Below are 20,047 nucleotides of genomic sequence, written 5' to 3'. Positions count from 1 at the left end.
TTTGGCTGCACCACACCCAAAAATTTTGTTAGAGCAAAGATGGGAATCTCATAGATCAAAGTTCAAGTGAATCACAGAGTGCAGAAATAGTTATTGAAGGTGAAAACAAATAGCTGATAATTGACTGCCAAATATTTATTTGAAGATGTTGATAGTATTGAATGAAGATTGGAAAGGCAGTGTGGTTTTAAACTAGTTAACATATCTGAAAGAAAAATGAAAGAAGGTGTTGGCTGAACACATTATATGAATAGAATATTTTAAATCTCAGAAAAGAAATATTAAGATTAAGAAGCCTATTTTACTCAGTCTGTAGGTGATGTCAATAGTATTAGGTAGATTTCATAAGAAAGCTACCTATTGTAAAGGGTACCATGATTTGACTTCTGGAAAATTTTGACATATCTTTGCGTTTCACATCCCCCTGACCCCAAAACCACCGTCAGTTCAAAAGTTTATATATATATTTCACTTTCTTGTGGACACGATAACTGCCGTAATTTTGTGCCAATCACTTTCAAACTGTTTCTTAAAAATAACTCATCCCAAAATCTCTGTCAAGTTTGTTAATGGTCAAAATCAAACCATGGCGATGGAAATGGGGGGAGGGGCTTTTTCAAAAAAACAAAATATTGCTATAACTTTCTTAAAAAGTAAAATATTGAATTCGTTTAAAATTCCTACTATTCTTTAGATACGGGCCTAAAACTTATGTAAGTGAAGTTTTTTGGTATCACCAACCTTTGGCCCAGGAAGTGGAAAAAATGGTAGTTGAAGACAAACAAAATCATACCTCCCTTAATAGGCACAGTATTGAATTGGTAACAATTTTTGATATGACCAACCCTTACAACAATGGATGATCAAAATGTTGCTGTAATTGTAAGAAGATGGGGCTTGTCATATGGTAAACAAGTGAAAAGTTTTTCAAATGCAACCATTGTCGTATTGAGTAAATTTGAAGTTTTTCTTAAATTTAAGGTGGAAATCTTTTTTATCACCAGAAATCTACCTCCGCCTTCTGGCGTGCCGAAAGGGATTTTTGTGAATTCAAATTAAAACCCTGATTATCAGTTATGGAATGTTCTTGGAGTTGGGAAAAGTACATAAAATTAAGGGTGTCCAGTCTCAAAAAAAAAATCTGTTGGTTAACATAGGATGCCAAAGGCTTGTAGATCTCAAATTTATTTGAAAAGGCAGTTATATAATTTTGAGGGTGACAAAAACTGCTGTATCTGTAATATGCAAGAGCTTGAAGACACATTTTTGCTGGTAAGTTCAGTTTATTCCACGCTACAATCAAGATATACTTGAGCCTTTTGTCAATAAGAAAACCCAAAAGAAACTACACAGTTTTTGTTGTGAAACATAAAAGGCAGCTTGACTTGTGTATATGTATATTAGTGAGGCATTAAATCAGTGTAATTGTGTTGTAATTGTTTGTTCTCCGTTTAGTACTGTTATATTTATTTTATTGTTGATTTATAATAATGGACAAAAAGGGAAGAATGAAAGAGGATTTATGAATTTAAGTTGATTGTTAAACAGTAAAAGGCTTTAAATGGAGATTATTAGAATGAATAAATAAGTTACAATATAGTAAGTACATAAAATGATATAAGTTAAACATACTGCATACTCAGTTCCTTTTACAAATAAACTATTACTATCATATTATTATTATAATTATTGATATTATTATCACTTTTGCAGTTCCAATTTTTCTATATCAATTTTTTTTAAGTATAAAAATTAAATAATTGTGTAAATTTGTACAAAACAGTACATTTGTATCTATCTTTTTTTATAAGATCCCTCTTCTTTTTAGTCTATCATCAAATTAATTACCGATTTACTTGTTACAAGGAGTATAGTGTTTTAGGTAAAATGGTTTACTTTTTACTTTTTTACTAAATTGAATATACTAATGTGTATCAATGTGACAAAGGCCACTGAAATGATGCATATTCGGCCTACAAATGGTACCTTAATTCTCATAGAAAGCAACTTATACTGCTAATTTCTTAGTTTTTTTTTTGTTTTTTTTTTATATTCAAGAAGTAAGGAACCCAGCCTTATATGCAACAAATATGCCAATATTCATTTTCAACCCAACTTATCAGTAAATTAAGATCCTGAATATCTGAATATGGATCAACCCACAGATTTGGAGAAGCCCTTAGAACATTGAAGAATTTAATATTTAAAATTGTGCAATAAGTTACCACAACTAATTACATTATTTTACATTAATCAACATTATTTCATAATAATGAATTGTATTTTAGTTTTAAAAAAACTGACCCGAATTATAACAGCGTGAGCAGGAAGGTTAACACCCCATGCTAATGTTGAAGTACAAACTAGAACTTTTATCAACCCTTCACCAAAATATTTCTCAACCATCGACCTAGAAAAAAAAAATAATAAAAAAATGTATATATATATATATATATATATATATATATATTATTTATAAAATATATTCACATAATATGTTTGAACAATTTTCATATAATCTTGCAATAAGCCAATCACTCTAAAGTTTTAAATGAAGAAATTTAAAAATTTAAGTAGCTTTTAATGATCTGGACTGAAAATTAATGATTTGGTTACTCATACAATACAGGAATAATAGTAAGATAGGAAAATTTATTTATAAAACTAAGTACATGTTTAAAAATTAAGGAAATTAAACAAAAGACATAAAATAAATCCTACTATTACACAATTTTGAAAAGAAGATATGAAGTATCACATCATTACAAATTAATCAAACTCTTAATTTAAGAAATTAACATATCCATCATGGTAAATCCAACTGTTCATGTCAAAGCATATATGACAGGGTACCCAAAAATAACTATCATCATTAAAAAAAAAGTTCAATAATTTTAATTTTCTGAAAATTTAATCTCTTTCAAAGTGTTATCATGTGACTCAATTGCCCTTAACCTAATAGTTTTCCAAATACTGGGAACTCTTTTTTTTTAAATACTTGCCCAAAGGTTATAATAATTTATCTCTGACTTCCTCCACGGCACAAAAATGCTTTCCTTTGGACTCTTTCTTCATATACAGGAAAGGAAAAAATCAAATGAAGTACGATCTTGTGAGAAGGGAGGGTGAGGATCAATGGTCATCTTATTTTGTAACAAAAACTGTTTGGAGTATAGAGCAGTATGGATAGAGCTGTTATCATGGTGTAGATACCAATAATTACTTTCCCATATCACCAGGCATTTTTGTCTCAAAAAATCTTATCAACATGTCCACGTAGAAATGCTGATTCACTGTCCAGCATGAGCAAATTCTATGTGAACAATCCTGTTCAACAAAACAAAATTGTCTTCACATTTGATCAAACTAGCCATGCTTTTGTGTTATTGAACTCTATGATTTCCACTTGCTTGATTGTTGTTTTGTTTCCAGATCATAACTGTAGCACCTGCCACAACTTTAGAAAGAAAGTATGAGCCATTTTGAAGTTCATCCTTCAAATCATAACACACATTAACAAAACTGATTTTTTATGAGCAGCTGAGACACAAATATTACAACGTGTTCCAAATTCAAATCGCCTATTAAAATTTATTGGCAAGAACTCATAAACATACTCGTACAACTCAATTCAGAAATCTCTGTTTATCAGTCTGACAACAATCTTCATAATTCTATTACAAACTTTTTCAAGATTTTTGTCATTTCTAATTGTGAAAAGCTAGCCAGGTCTTGGTTGGTCTTCAAGTGGTTGTGTTTAAAACACAAAAACCACTTGCAGACTATTGTTTTACTTAAAGCTTCCTCTTTAAAAGTATTTTTAAATACTAGTAAAATGTTTCAGCAGCTGCTTTCCCAAAGAGGAAACAAAACTTAACATGGACTCTATGTTTTTCTAATAAGTATCAAGAAAAACCACCACGAAATGCCTTATAAAAAATACAGAACAAAGCCATTTGAAAGAACATCGCAGAACATTGTAAGCTTGCTACAGCTAGAGGTGGAATTCACAACTATGTTTAGATTACATGCAAAGTACAAATTCTAGTTATTTTTGTGTCCCCCTCATATACTCCTGCACCAAATAATCACATCAAAATAGCTAATTAACTATTCTTCTATTCTTACAGATCGCCTTACTCTACCAGTAAAGTAACTACTGCCTTAATCGTAAAATAGATAACACAGTAAAACTTCTTTTAAGGATTAATATTTCACACAATTGATTTCCTTAATTCTTGACAACATTCACATAAATTTTGTCCAACTGACTTATATCAGACTTCCTTGCTTATACAATGATTTTTACACTCCTGATAAAGTTAAAATATTTAAAATTTCCTTGAATCCTTTTATTTGTTTATTTAGGAATTGTTGTCTAAGTATAACAAATTCCAAAAAGGTTGTTCTAACACCTGGGCAATTGTAGTAACAATGAAGTGAGAGGATAATGACCCCACCATCAAGTAACTGACACAATCTTTTCAATTTTACTCGTGTGAAAATTAATGTTACCATTATACAATTTGCTCATAACAACTGCACACTATTTTTGTTTACACTGATTTATTCAATTATTCAGGTAGAGTAACCTATCCTACAGAAGACGTTTACTTTTATGAAATGCATACTTTTCCCTTCCATACAACATGCCTGTTCACAAAATAATGTGAGAAGCCATTATTATAACACTAACTGGTATACCAACTGACAACAACTGTGAAAGCACATAATAGTGAAAGATACTTAGAAATTAGTTACGTTTACTGTCCACAAGATAGATTAGAACATCCATAAAAGAAAAGGTACTTAATACATACAGATCTGAATGCAAATAAAAATGAAAGCTCTAATTGTTAAAAAATTGAGTATACTCTAAAAACAACTTTGTCAAAGGTAAACTTAACTAGTTTGGACAAGCCAGATCTTCAGTAGTCATTTTTGTCCAATGTTCAAATGCTATGGAACACTAAGGAATCAAATGCTAAAAATTGCTTTCTGGCTCAATGGTCACAATTTTATGGTATCAAATACCTGGCTAAAAATTTAAGGAAATGCACGGCATAGTTTCACAATGTCCACATGGTAAAAGCACAACTGTATTGATATTACTGTTGAGTTCAAGGTTAATTGATTATTTTTCACATTTACTTAATTTTTAGAGATATTTTATTTATTAAGCTATTAAACTGTATTGTTTTTACTTTAACTTCTAAACTAAAATTCTTTTTTACTATTAAGATTAGATATTTTATTCTATAAAAGGTTAACTTTTTCCAACTGTATACTCTATTGTGTTACAATTGACCATTAAATAGTTAATGGTCAATTGTAAAAAAATAAAATCACAACCTTCTAAATACTAGCAGGTGTTACAGTAAAAACTTAATTACAGTAATCATGATAATTCTAATACGGTTACATAACATGTGTTTAAAGATTGTAAGATCATGGCACTTACTTTTAATTAAATTTTAACACCTATATAAACAATACACTTTTGTTATTTGCATTTAACCTGTGATACTTTTCCAGGACTAACCTGACAACAAGCAAGACCAACTGCCATGCTGTAAAGTTGATCAACAGCATAATATAATGAAATAAATTATCAAAATAAAAAATTTAATTGTATAAAAATCAAACAATTTTGTCACCTGTCACTACGTAATAATCCGGCATGATGAACTGAAAATCCAGCCTGAAACAATTCTGCAAGCTGTTTAGACCGAGCTCGTTGAAATGTTTTTCTTGCATTACCAGCAGAAGGTCCATCTTCTGGCTCAAACAACCTTAGCTGACCTTTTTGTGATGCCATTTCTTTTAAAATCATTGCCGTACGAATGGTGGCATTACGTGCATGAACAAAAACCATAACCTACAATAAAAAATTATTAAAAAGATAAGTTAAAAAATTTAAAAATACATTAAAAAAGAATAACAAAAAGACATTCTAACTCAAAATGTGAACAAACTCATTACCATGTTCTCTCAAGTTATCACTTACTATTCATCTCCCTTTAATAGTTTTTTAACCAGTTATCTACAAGTGACAGAAGATGTAGTATTAAATGAAGATCATTTTGGTTGCAGAAACAGGACTGGCACTAGGGAGGCTATTATAGCTCCTTTGTGAAAATAAATATTTAGTCCAATATTTCTTTACACTTCAACGTGTATAAAAAGAAGCATTAGTAATAGAGTAGGAGATGAAGAAACGCAAGCTCTGATTTAGAAAAGAGTAATGATAGGATTTAGCTTGCTCCCACTGCTACACAAGTTGTATGCTGAAGCTGATAAACAAAGGAAAAAAAGATTCACTGATGATAATGTTCTTTGAGTAGAAATCAAAAAAGAGTTAGAAAAGGTACTAAGGGGCAAGATATGATTCAAGAAAGGAAAATAATCAAAAATTAAAGTAAGGGAATATACCAGAGCCGGCCTCCATGGCACAAGTGATAGCATCTTGGCCTTTCATTCAGAGGTCCCAGGTTCAAACCTGGTCAGGCATGGCATTTTCACACGCAACTTGTCATTCATCTCATCCCCTTAAACAATAGCTAACGGTGGTCCTGAGGGTTAAAAAAAGAAGAATAATACCAGTTGTGAGGCAATTTTTTAATTTAGGTAGTAAAATTGCACGCATTGAACAAAGTAATGGGAGATATACAAAAGCAAACTGGCACAAGCAAGGAAATTTCCATGCAAAAAAAATAAATCTTAATACTTGAAATACAGGTCGATGAATTAAAAAGAAATTCTTAAAAATATTTGTGTGAAGATATAGTGTTTCTGGAAACGACTAACTTGAATGGCTGCAACAGACTATGCAACTAATACGAACTAATAAATTTGATTTTCGCCATTAAAATTTGTTCATTTTTTAAAATATTTTTTTGTTAAGAATAATATTCTTGAAGATAGATAAGTAACATATTTCAATCGATTTGTTAGTGTTTAACATGATTAGCTAATTTATAATTCAACAGAAACCCGGTTGAAATCTATTTAAATAAGCAGTTACTTTCAGTTTGGTCTGAATGTTTGTGCTAGTAGCTGGCGTTAATTGCTATACACTTAGGCCAATTACATGGTAGTGCGGCAGTACAATCTAAAGATCAAACAAAATTATTTCAACTATTTAGTAAGTATTGAATTATTGACAAACATTTCTGCCATTAAATCTACTGATATTTGCTCTGACTTATCCCATTAAAATCTACACTCATGTTCCATAAATCAGGATTTGGCCTTTACACAATCCATGGTATGGTAATGGAGAATATAAGATTAAAAGTGCATGAGCTTGCTAAGTAATAGGTGTTTCAAATGGCTAAGTGCATCATATTTCACACAAATTTCTGTACTAGTGAAAACTGCCTGAAGATGAGCCACAATTGATCACAAATTAACAAAATATGTGAACAATTAAATATTTCTAAGCATGGTTTGGGATTGTTTCAATTGAGAAGAATATTTTTGCAGTTTCATTTGAGAAACAGATCTGTAACAAAGTACAGTCAAAACATTCAGATTTACATAAAATATTTTACATAAAAGTAAAATACTTTTTATTTTTAATGTAAAAAGTTGTAGAACTTGTTCCAAAGGTGAAAACCATTCCATTAGCAGTAAAGTCTTTTAATATGGTCATGGCATTATCTTCATTGACTTTTTGGAGAAAGATAACATGATAACCCGGAAAAATTATTCATCCTTACTGAGTTGCCTGAGTGAGGAAATAAAGAAAAAAGACTTCCACATTTGATGAAAAAATGTTTTTTTTTTCAACCAGGGCAATGCACCACCTCACTCATCTACAGTAGCAAAACTATTTAAATTATGTTACAAAATTCTTCTTCATTTCACCTATTTGCCGTGCATTATTATCAAACTATTATCTATTTGCAAATGTGAAGATATGCTTGCTGGAAAGTGAGTGATAAAGAAATGGTTTGCATGAAATGATGAAGTTATTGCCTAAGCCTGCACCTATTTTGAAGATTTACATAAATCACATCACAAGGATAGTGTCAAGAAAACTGAGAATCATTGGACTAAATGTATAGATTTGAAAGAATACATATGTTGAGAGAAACAAAAAGATTTTCCTGAGAAATTTTATTTTCTTTACTTCAGAGTAGACTTACCAAATACTCTGGGAAGTCAGCTTGGCTGTGTACAACCTTTGTAACTATAATTAATTGTATAATCCCCCCACTAATTCCTGATAATCATTATCATCAGAAGCTACAGTATAACAACTGTTATCGCTTTCTTCTCTGATCATGCTTGTAAATAAAGGATTGGAAAAATTCCTCTTCTGTGCTTAAACATAAACAAGCATCATCATAAGGGTCATTCAATAATTAAACAGACAAATAGCTATATAGCAAAAATAGTTTATTAAATAAATACAATTTTTTGTCTACATTTCCACATAATCCCCACCAACTTCTCTATATTTGTCCCATCTTTTTATAAGTCTTCTTTTCCCCTCAGCAAAGAATTCTTTACCTTGATCTCAGAGCTAGTTTTGTACTTTTTTCTTTACCGCTTTGTTATCATTGAACTTGATGCCGCACAAAGCTTCACACATACAATTCCAAAGGGGGCAAATTCAGGGCTATAAGAAGGATCAGGTAGGAGCTCCCAACCCACTTTGCCAATAGTTTCCAGCATCAGTTGTGCCATATAAGATTGAGCATTGCCTTGGAAGAACAAGCATGCCTTTCCTTTGCCGTCCTAAACAATTTATCTTCAACGCGGGCTTGACTTTGTTCTCTATCATGAATGAGTAGTATAGGCTGTTGACAGTGCGCTGCCCCTCCAAATAATCACAGAAAATCAGACCATCGGCAATCCAAAAGATAGTTAACATGACCTTACCAGCCGATGATGGTTGTGTTTTGAATTTTTTACGGGCAGGCGATTCAGGGTGTTTCCCTTGCATGCTTTGACGCTTGGACTCCGGCCCAAAATGATGTATCCAAGTTTCATCACATATTAAAATCTGTCCAAAAATGCACCACCTTCATTACTGAAACAATTTTTGAGTTTGTTGCAAATGTGAAATCTCTCAGCTTTGTGATGAATGGTAAGCTCTCTGGGAATTCAGTTTGCACAAGTCTTACAGTAGTTCAGTTTGTTCTGAATGATCGAATGAGTTATACCCTACACTTACTCGACATTTATCAGCAATTTGTTCAACTGTAATTCATCAGTCTTCTTGGATTACTGAATCAATATGAGAATCTAACGTTGAGGTCGACACTGTTACCGGACACCCGGAGTGGTGTTCATCGGTCACGCTTTTGCAGCTACTTTTAAACTTTTCCACCCATGCGTAAAAACTCGCACAGTTCATGCAACTACTGCCATATTGTTTGTTCATCCAAGAGAATATTTCTGATGGTTGTACACTTTCCGAAAGTAAAAATCAGATCACAGAATGGTGTTCTTCAAAAGTACTTTCTTCGAGCAGATATGCCATCTTAACTAAGACTTTAGAGGTTATGTTTATGTAAATATTAATCAAACAGCTCTTCACAAGATTGCCAACTAATACTTACATAGGTTTCAATCCCCTGCATTAAGTGTCTCCTTCACTAAAAATGTTTAATTATTGAATGCCCTTTGTACATATGAATGTCACAAATGATATTTCTGAATAACTTAAGAAAAAATCCTGAAAATTAAAAGCAAGGTGAGTTATGCATACATGGACAATTTAAATACAAATGTGGAATGAAATGTTTGAATTGTTACAAAACAAATTTTCCAATACAAAACCTTGAATCATCCATAAGTCAATCAAATGAGGAATAAAAATTTGAAGAAATAAATATGTAGAAATTGATCTTATTTTACATGTTTTAATTTAAGTTTAAATAATTATATTACCTGATGTCCTTTTTGTACCATAGACACTACTTTTTCATAACAAACATTATCCATATCCTGCATCTGTTGTAAAGGTTTCATAGCTTTGATACCAACAAACGTCTGTTGAAGTGGTACAGGACGAAATCGTGAATCAAAGTAGAATAGTCCAACATATGGGTTTACACCTAAAAATCTAGCAACATCTAAATAATTTGGGAGTGTTGCAGATAATCCAACAATACGTATCATACTCTGCGAGGATTCAACCTAAAAATAATACCTTCACATAAAATACTGTTTAAATTATTTCATAATCATAGAAAGTATGGATTAAAAATAAAGACATTTTTATGAGCTTCCTAAACTTTAAAACATATTTAGAAACTGAAAAATCTCTCTGATTTAGAAGAAAATGTAAGAACAAATTAGACTTCTATTTAAATAATTGTAGAAGTACAAATTCAATTTAAAATAACTTTAATTATTTGAAATGGAATGAAATTTATCATAATAAATTTAATTTATTATGACCTGAATCCAGAAGTAAACAAACTAAACTTCCTGAAAAGATATAAGCAAGCATGTGAATGAGTACTAAACAGTTATGCCAATAACAAACTGTGCTCTATGGTAAAATAATGCAATAAATAATATATATTTACTCAGTACATTATTATATGTAGTTCATCACTCTAGTATTATAGTTAACTTTTCTTAAAATTTAATTTTTCTTTTAATTTAATTAAATTTTTTTTAACTTACTGATTTAGATTTTCTTTAAATTCAATTTTTTTTATTTGTGTAGATAATTAACACATGGGGGAATATTAAATAAAAATCTTATAGTATATGAAAAACATCATAGCTCATTAGGATTCAAATCAGGAAATTCTGAATAAAAGGGTGAGATGAACCATTCCATTTTGGAGATCAGAGAATTTATTTTCTTCTTCCTTAAAAGGTCTTAACCTTTTAAGAATAAACCTTTCTTAAAAGGTCAATTATTTTTATTTTTAGTTTCATATGTTTATAGGATAGTCATATTACTTTCAACAAACTGTATTAATTTACTGATATTGTCAAACATTTGTTTCATTTCATAACTGAGCATTAAATATTAACAACTCAATAATGAAAATATATTGACAGCGATGACATAGTAAATTTTCACAATTATACAGTTAGCCGACTGCATTTTCACAGTTAGTTTCTACAGATTCTATGAATCTATCAGAGCCACACTTACATGTTTATTGTCAGACATGTACTGATAAAGTAAACTTGTTTTCTTATTAGGTTAAAAGTTCAAACTTCTCTAATTAAGAATGTATAAATGAATATATTTCATACAATTGACATGTATTATTCAGAAACAGATGTGAAACATCGACAGGTATTATTCATGCATTAATTCTTTTATTCAGAAACTAGCTGAATTCAATTTTTTAGGATTATCATCTTTCTAAATTTAAAGAAACTTCAACATGAGTAAAACAATTTTGTGTTATATACAGAGCGTGTCACAAGTATAGAAATCCCTCAACAACTTTAAAACTGTTCCAGATAGAATAATGTAACTTTCAGGATAAGACATCAGTCAATTACTACTTTACCTTTTGATGAGAAACAGAATTTTTCTTGGGGCCAACTCACGATATTTTAAATGATAACATCCTTTGTGTAATACATCATTTTAAAGGTCTCTTTAAGAAAGAAAACTGTATAAAGAAAAGGTTGGTACCATGTCTATACCCAAAATAGCAGCAGGATAAAGTTTGGATTTAAAAAAAATTATATTGATAAATTATCGAGGAACTGTTATTACAAATAAATAAATTTATAGAGATTTGATTAAATGGATAAATAAATTTATTTTTAAAAAAGTTACTTATTAAGTACAAAGTTTGCTTATTTACTTATATTTCATTTTAATAAAAGTTCAAATTGTCCTTCTTCTGTTGCTTGACAGTGTGCCAGTCAGTTGTAAAAGGATGATAATGCATTATTCAATGTTTCCCTAGTGATATTTTGCGCTAATTCTCGAATTCTACTTCGTAAGTCATCAATATCTTGGGGCTTATTACGATAAACAACACTTTTTAAGTGGCCCCACAGAAAGTAATCAGTGATAAGTCAAGTGATCTTGCTGGCCATTCTATTTGACCCCTTCAACCAATCCATCTTCCACAAAAAAAAATGCATTTAAAATTTCACGAACCTGAAAACCAAAAATAAGGTACCAGTACTATCTTGATGAAACGAAATATTTCAGAAGTTGAGGCCAACAACATTTTTAATGTTTAGAATGATATGGACAAGAAGCAAAGCCTCGTAATTCACTGCATTTAAATGTCCATCAATAAATATAGACCCTATCAATAATTCTCCAACAATATCTCATATACATTTACTTTATTTCTTTGTAAATAAACATTAACTTTATTTACTTTGACTGGATACTGTGATTGTGCCTCACGATACTAGTGTGTGCATTAATCAGTCCTGTATTAACAATTATGACAGTTTACATTGCCATTCAAAAAAAATGTGGCCCTATTGCTAAATTAGGATCTGCACAAATACTGTTCATCATAATTCCACAAAACTCAAGTTTTTGATCGTAAGTCATCTTCATTAAGTTCTTGCATCAGATGAATTTTAAAGGGTTTGAAATTTCATTTTTTAATGTATAAATCACTGAACTTTGGCTAATATGTTCTCCTGCTCCTGTTCATGTTGAGGAATGAGGATTCTCAATAAATTCTGGCATAATCTCTAATGATTTTTTTATTATTTGTTGTAGATTTAGGCCTCCATGGTTTTCTGCTATTATTAATGCTCTCCACTTCTTCAAATCATTTGATGGTTTTTGACATTGTACCCTTTGAAATATGGTTATGATTATTAAATGTTGCATTGAAAAACTCATAAACTCTTCATTATAAGACCTAACTATTATCAAAGCCTCTCATTCTTAAAAGTGCGACTCTCTACTCTTCACTACCTGACAAGTTAATAGTAATGTTGCAGATAGTACAGAAAAAATTCAATAAAAAACAATTACAAAGAACGTAAAAAAACATGTAAATAACCTTTAATAAATGCAATAAAGGAAGTCAAAATCATTATCCAACCGATCACAATGAATTCTCATAAGAAACTAAGAGAATAATAATGAAACACTCTAAGAAATTATACAATGAAGTAAACTTCATTTTTGCAACAATGGTAAGAGACCATCAATGATCAGCTGATCAGCATGATTAGGTTACAGTACTTTTACTATCTGCCAAGAAGGGGCTGAAATTTTATTTCTTGTCAAAAGGTAAAGTAGTTGACTGATACATTATGCTGAAAGTTACAGTGTTCTTCTGGAACAGTTTTAAAGTTGTTGAGGGGTTTCCATAATTTTGACTCGCTCTGTATGGATTATAAGGGGTCTGAACTTTTTATAAGACATTAAAAGCATCCAGAAACCTAAAATATTTGTTTGTATCAATTGAAACCAACTATTTTGTTTAAGAAAATGGCAATTTCCAGTAGTACTATATTTAACGAGAAAAAGAATCATGCAAATGGTATCTTGTAAATAACTTGTTAGAAGGAAATCTAGATTTAAACTCAAGCACAGACGCCTTTCTCTACCACTATTATCTTTCAGAAGAGAAAGAATGTTTGCAAAACTCTGTTTGATGCTAACTGTTAAGGAAATTTTTCAGTTAAATATCAAGTTTGGGGAGCAATGCAAGTGAAATTTTGTATCAAAATGGAAAAAAACTGTTTTTATAAAAATTTGCAGCAAAATATTTATGGAGGGAATTACATGCAACCACACAGTTTCACAAATTCTTAGACACAAACAGCATGTAGAAGCATTTCAAACATGAGGGCTATAATAATCACAGTTGTTTTTTTTTATTATATTATAAGAGTGTCTTTAACAGTCTGTTCAATAAAACCAAAAGAATAATGAAAGCCATTTATTATTTACTGGTAATGAATTTGATGAAATTAAAAAAAAAAAACAACTTAACTGTGGAAAAACAAGACACTAATGCTACACAACAGCAATGTATCCATGTATTTGTTGCTTATTATACATATATTTTTGATGAAGAATCATCATAATTTTTAACAAATTCTATTTCTTTAAATTCAATTTTTCACACAAAGAAAAAAGATACTTTAATTCTTTCACTCATTTACTCAACTTCAAATGAAATTGACAGAATCTGTCTTCACCACTTAATTTGACTTTAATCCATGTCTGTTAATTTTCTCCTTTTGTTGTTTTATTTGATTATAACTTTGAGTTCACAGAAATAACACTAATAAGTTTCTGACATGTTCTGCTACCTTGAAAAAATTATGAAATTACATTTTTGAATAGTCAGCTGCTCATAGTCATATTGTTTTTGTTTGTTTCAATTCTAATTTTGTATAAAGTGATATTTCTGTTTTGTTTTAGATGTGATAAATAGTTATTTAAAATATTATTAACCAGAAACTTTTATTTATTTTCATTTACATACGAACAGGTTTTTAACAATTTTTTATTTACATTTTAATAATAAACTGCTTATTTTGTTATAGGTTTCCTATTCAATATAATTTTAAAAGTAACAAGTATAAAAAACTGCTTCACAAAAGATGTTTAATTTCCTGGCATTGGTTATTTATTCTTATATAGTGAAAAAGTAATTTACAGAAAAAAGTTTTCTAAGATTTTTCTTATTGGGGTGAGGGGTAATTTATGATAAATTTTTATTGTAAAATTATCATTACATGTTTAATTAACTAAACTAAAAAGTTTTAAAAATTAAAAAAAAATCTGCTTTTTATGCTCCCCACTTCCTTCAAAATCACCTTCCAAGAAAAGTTTTGATTTTTATTGTTTACTATGTTAAATGGAAGAAACCAAAAATAATATTAAAAGTATTAATAATACTTTTTTTTGTTTATCTTAACTCTTAATATTATTAAAAGCATCAAGAATGAATCCATAAAAAACCATGTGTAATTTTTTTTGCCAATAATACAGTACAGGAAAGAGCCCAAAATTAATAAGCAGTGAAAATGAAAAGGTAAACTTTGTTTATTGTGGTATGTTACAGCAAAATACAAATAACAATCAATCCTTTTCATTCTTTACTCAAACTTTAATCTATAAAAAAACACATCTGTTTACCAATAATTTGTTTGATTACCTGCCTTAATGTACGAGCAACAAGGGCTTCCACAACAGGACCTCTATCACCGTGCAATAGATGTACTTCATCAATAATTAATAGTTTAACAAGACTTGTGAGTGCTATATCACCTGTTAATAAAAAGAAAATTATTAGAATAACACTTTAAAAAAAAGAAATAAATGTTTAATAGAAAGACAGTCAGTTTAATATTTAACTGCTATAATCATAACTGAAAATTACCAGTTCCTTTTCTTGTAACCACATCCCATTTTTCTGGTGTAGTAACAAGCATCTGAGTTTGTAATATTTCTGCCTTAGTTAACTGCATATCACCAGTTAATTCACGTACTTGAACTCCTAATGGTCCTAATTTCCGATTAAAGTTTGCAGTCATTTCAGCAGCTAATGCTTTCATTGGAGCAATGTAAACTATCTGCAAAACATTATAAAATTCAAAATTATTAATTTTATCAAATAAAATACCAAAAAATTCTAAAATATACAGGTGTTACACATTACAAATATATTATATGTAAAAACACAGAATTTACAAACTGCAAGATGTCTTTTGAGTCTTTATTAATTTATAGTCTTAATTTTTAACTGTAACTTATTACGTTACAAATGCAGTAATAATACTTTTAAATGAAAAAAAAGCATCTCATCAGTTCTACAGATAAATATTTTATTCTGAAAGTAGTAAAATTATAGTTAACAACATTGTAAAATGTAAATATACCCAATAACAGAATGAAATTTCTATGAACATTACACTACCTTAAGATCATGAATTACCTAGTGGTTCATTATTTTCTAGAAGTGAACAATGTAGTGACCAAAACAGATAACATATAACACAAAAATGTGTTTCTTTTGACAGTAAATTTATATGAAACAAAAGAATATCAATAGGAATGCTTCTGCCAGTAGTCAAGGCTGAAATTTATACAGATAAATTTTAAAAACGACATACAAAATAAAATACAATTCTGGATGAGATATGTGGATGATATATTTGTCAATATAATTTTAATTTACAAAATAAAATCAACTATGAGTACATTTTCTTTAACCTCTGAGAACACCATTAGGTATTGCTTCAGAGGATGAGATGAATGACAATTATTGTGTGAAAATCCCATGCCTGACCAGGATTTGAACCCGGTCCCTCTGGATGAAAGGCTCGCACCACAGAGACCAGCATTTGAAACTGAAGAGAATGAGAATATGAATATTCTATTTATAAGAAATATACTTTACAAATATATTGATGGTACTGAAACAGGTGTCAAATTAAATTTACAAATAATTATAATATTTAATTAATGTAAAAATAATAATTGCACAGGACAATTTATTTAAATTGATACAATATTAAGAGGAATTTGTAACTGTAATAAGTATATTTATTTTCCACTCTGAGTCCCAGACCTTAAAATCTGATTACTCTCAATAAACAATCAGATGCAATTTTTTCTCTTAGTTCATAATTTTAAATATTATTATCATTACTCAAATAATAACATCATATCTAATAATTAAGAATTACAACTGAAGATAATTCAATAATCATTTCATCAAAAGATATCACTCAAGTAATTTTTGAAAGTTCCACCAAAAAAAAAAAAAAAATCTTTGAATTATCATTTGATCATTCATTTTTTGAATTATCTTTTTGATAGTGCTACAATTCCAACTTAATAGTTGATTAAATTTATTGTGATCTTGATACTAATTTTAGGAATCTAAATACATTTATCAATACCACCAAAAATAAATAATATTTAGGTTTTTCCAAATAAACAATCTACTTCATAACATAACCAGAAAAAATTCATAATCTTTTATTCTTATATAATAATATAATATATTCTGTTTACTTTTAAATAACGAATGAAAACGTTTATTCAGTGTTAACATTAAATGACTGTGTTCTATTAAATAAGTATAATTAAATACTTAATTCTATTATACTAATTCTTTAATTCTATTAAATAAGTTCACAAAATTAAGAGAGCTCCTGAATACCTAGTTTTTTAACTTCATTCAGAACACTAAAAGCAGATTTGGAGCTGCCTACATAAAAAAAAATATATCCTCTTGAGTCTATTCAACTTATATGCTAAAAAAATATATTTAACTAGCCAGTCAGGGCTCACTTTGCTCGCCTGACCGTCTAGCCAGAGAGCTCCAACCCTGGACTCCTGCAGTGTTCATTACCCTCATGAGTCTGAGAATAATAATGATAATTAACAACTTAATTTCAGGCTTTAAAAAACCTGAAAGAGAAACTAAACTACAAAAGACAAAATAGTAGTAACTATGTTAACAGAAGTACACACACCTTTGACAACAAAAAATGAGTAATAATGAAACTATCAGCTTTATATATAACATTACATAATATAAGCCAAACATTCAAATACAAATCATAAGTTATAGAAACAAATTAAAACAAAATGTTTCAAATAATATAAAATAAAACTTCACTATGATTTGGATAAAACAATTTCAATATTGAGATTATCAACTGCTCTCACTGATAAAATAACTCCAGAAAAAATATGTAATTATAAAACTGAATTGCTAAAAATGAATAAACTACAATCAAAAAATAATACAGCAACAACAAACAAAAGTTACTCCAGTGCAATTTCTGAACCATTGGGCAAACTCTCACCTTATTAAAATATAATGAATTACTTGTGCCCCTCTCCTACAAATTCATCCATTTCATAAATAAAACACTAATTCACACTTATATACATTAACTATTCAATTATAAATTAACGATCAACATAAAGAAGGAACATGGCAACAAATATTTTAATGCTGATGAAATTATCATCCTGCATAAAGGATCAGCCCAAATACTGGAGCAGGACAGTGTTTCATGTGAGAGATTACTTTTTCGTGTGAAAAATATCTTCTATCGTTAGCTGCAAAGAATTCCATAAATATACAAATTTTAAATATATAATAAACCTAAGCATTAGATTTTAGCATCTAAACATAATTTATGCAGTAGCTTTTATTTTTTGTCAAAAAGATTTTTCCCTAGAATAACTACTTTAATATTCCAAGAGATGTATTTCCTGACTTAGATACAAAGATAAATGAAAAATGGTAATATCACATGAAGAGTTTTCTAGAGAAAGAAAGCCCTTTTAAATATACTCTAAATTACTGAAGTTTTACAAAATTAATAGAAAACTTGAAATTACTATTTTTAAGTTTTACTTAATATATCAGAAGAATATATTACACTAAAAAACATAAAAAAGATTATAACCTTGAATTTATCTTTTTGAATGACGCCTTTATCAATGAATTGTCGAATTGTATGTACAACTGTCAGTAGAGCAACATTCGTTTTACCGGCACCAGTGGGCGCACATATTAATAGATTTTCATTTGTATGATAAGCTGAATCAAACACAACAGACTGTATTCTGTTCAATTTTTTAACACCATTAAATGCCATCTGTCCAACCTGTATTTACAGAACATCAACATAAGTAATAACAGATATGATAAATTAAACACCTTTCCACCAGTGTGTAACATTTTTTTTAAAAATGTATGTTGACATTAAATACAAATTAAAACTTAACACAATATGCAATATTTTTATTAATAAACATACTGATCAAATTAAAATTAATACATTATTTCTTTTAACTTTAATACAATGACAAGCAATAAAATTTGATTTCCAGTATGCCATACATGCATAATATTTCATTCTAACTTCAGTAGCACGCAGTATGATATCTGTACCAACACATTTAATACATAAAATTTTTTGGAAAGTTCATTTAATATCTCCAAAACAGCATTGCAATGACCATTTTATGCATGTGTACCAACTTTCCATATTTTTTAAGTAAGGTAATGTAATTATAAATTTCAGTTTTTTACTAGAAATGGGTAAAATTACTAGACAATGGCTGAAATTCATCATTGTTAAGATATGTAAATATATTATCAAACACCCCCATGAGTGAAAGAAAATTAAGAAAATGGGCCAGAAAAATTCAACGGAGAGCTGGAGAATAAACACAGAAAGGCAGTCATTTGTGATTACTGATTTTTGCTTTTAAGAACAGTTGGTTCATTATTTCCTCTCTTGTCTTGTCTTTTCCTGAAATTTCAAGGACAGTTCTTTATGAAATAGTGTCATACCATTTGAGCAACTCAAAGTTGTGTTCATGCAAGATACCAAAGGTGCCTGCTCGGCACCACAAAACTAAATAAGCTGGCAAGTATTAACCATTCTGCTGAAGTATAGGGAGGAAGACTTAAGCCACAATTTTAATAGTGAAGAGATATAAGTGTTTCATGGCAATGTAAATTAAAACCAGCTTTTATTTTAAGGACAATAATGAAAACAAGAGAACAGTACAGAAATATTTGCTTTAAAAGTGGCTATACCTAAGATGAGACTATTCAAAAATTGGTACCCGGTTTCCATAAATGCATCTGTGAAAGTGGAAACTATATAAAATAGTTTAAGGCTGCAGTTGATGAAATTAAAATAAATTAAAAAGAAAAATCAATTTATAATTTTTTTTAATAATTTAATGATACTTACTTTTCAAATATGGTTGGTAACATTCCAAATTGCCCCTAATAAAAGAGGGGATTTCCCCTATTTTAAACAATTCTAGTAGTAACAACACTTCTATCCCATTTTAGACATAGTAAAAAAAGAGAACGGTTTTTTTATTAATCAAATATTGTGTTTTTTTTCAAGTAATAAATTTTTTGTTTCTCAGAAATTTCATGAAAAATATATATTATAAACAGTAGATGAGAAAATTATGTAAAAATATTTCCTTTGAACAATCAAAATTATGGAGTATCCCCTGTAACAAACTGTTCTGAAGCCACTACCACTGTTCTGAAATATATTTTTAGTTACTTTTTAATCAAAATTGGAAAAAATATAAAAACCTGTAATTATTTAA

The 20,047-nt window shown here is 29.3% G+C and overlaps 1 protein-coding gene across 7 annotated transcripts in view; it reads right to left on the bottom strand.

The window, feature by feature from the left end:
• obe (activating signal cointegrator 1 complex subunit obelus) overlaps positions 1 to 20,047 on the bottom strand; it is a 116,238-nt gene that overhangs the window by 56,186 nt on the left and 40,005 nt on the right. For 5 of the 7 annotated variants that reach the window (XM_075370362.1, XM_075370361.1, XM_075370366.1 and 2 more), the window contains 6 exons: positions 18,370 to 18,570; positions 15,318 to 15,510; positions 15,093 to 15,205; positions 9,904 to 10,152; positions 5,658 to 5,878; positions 2,305 to 2,410 (listed from right to left, as the gene is read on the bottom strand). In XM_075370362.1, the coding sequence (XP_075226477.1) occupies positions 2,305 to 2,410; positions 5,658 to 5,878; positions 9,904 to 10,152; positions 15,093 to 15,205; positions 15,318 to 15,510; positions 18,370 to 18,570 (1,083 nt within the window). The remainder of the gene's footprint in view (positions 1 to 2,304; positions 2,411 to 5,657; positions 5,879 to 9,903; positions 10,153 to 15,092; positions 15,206 to 15,317; positions 15,511 to 18,369; positions 18,571 to 20,047) is intronic. The other 2 variants (XM_075370367.1, XM_075370368.1) reach the window with 2 other exon arrangements.

Source organism: Lycorma delicatula, chromosome 7 (assembly GCF_047948215.1).
Source record: "Lycorma delicatula isolate Av1 chromosome 7, ASM4794821v1, whole genome shotgun sequence".
NCBI lineage: Eukaryota > Metazoa > Arthropoda > Insecta > Hemiptera > Fulgoridae > Lycorma > Lycorma delicatula.
Note: the sequence above shows the minus strand (reverse complement) of the source record. Positions and strands in the feature narration are given on the sequence as shown.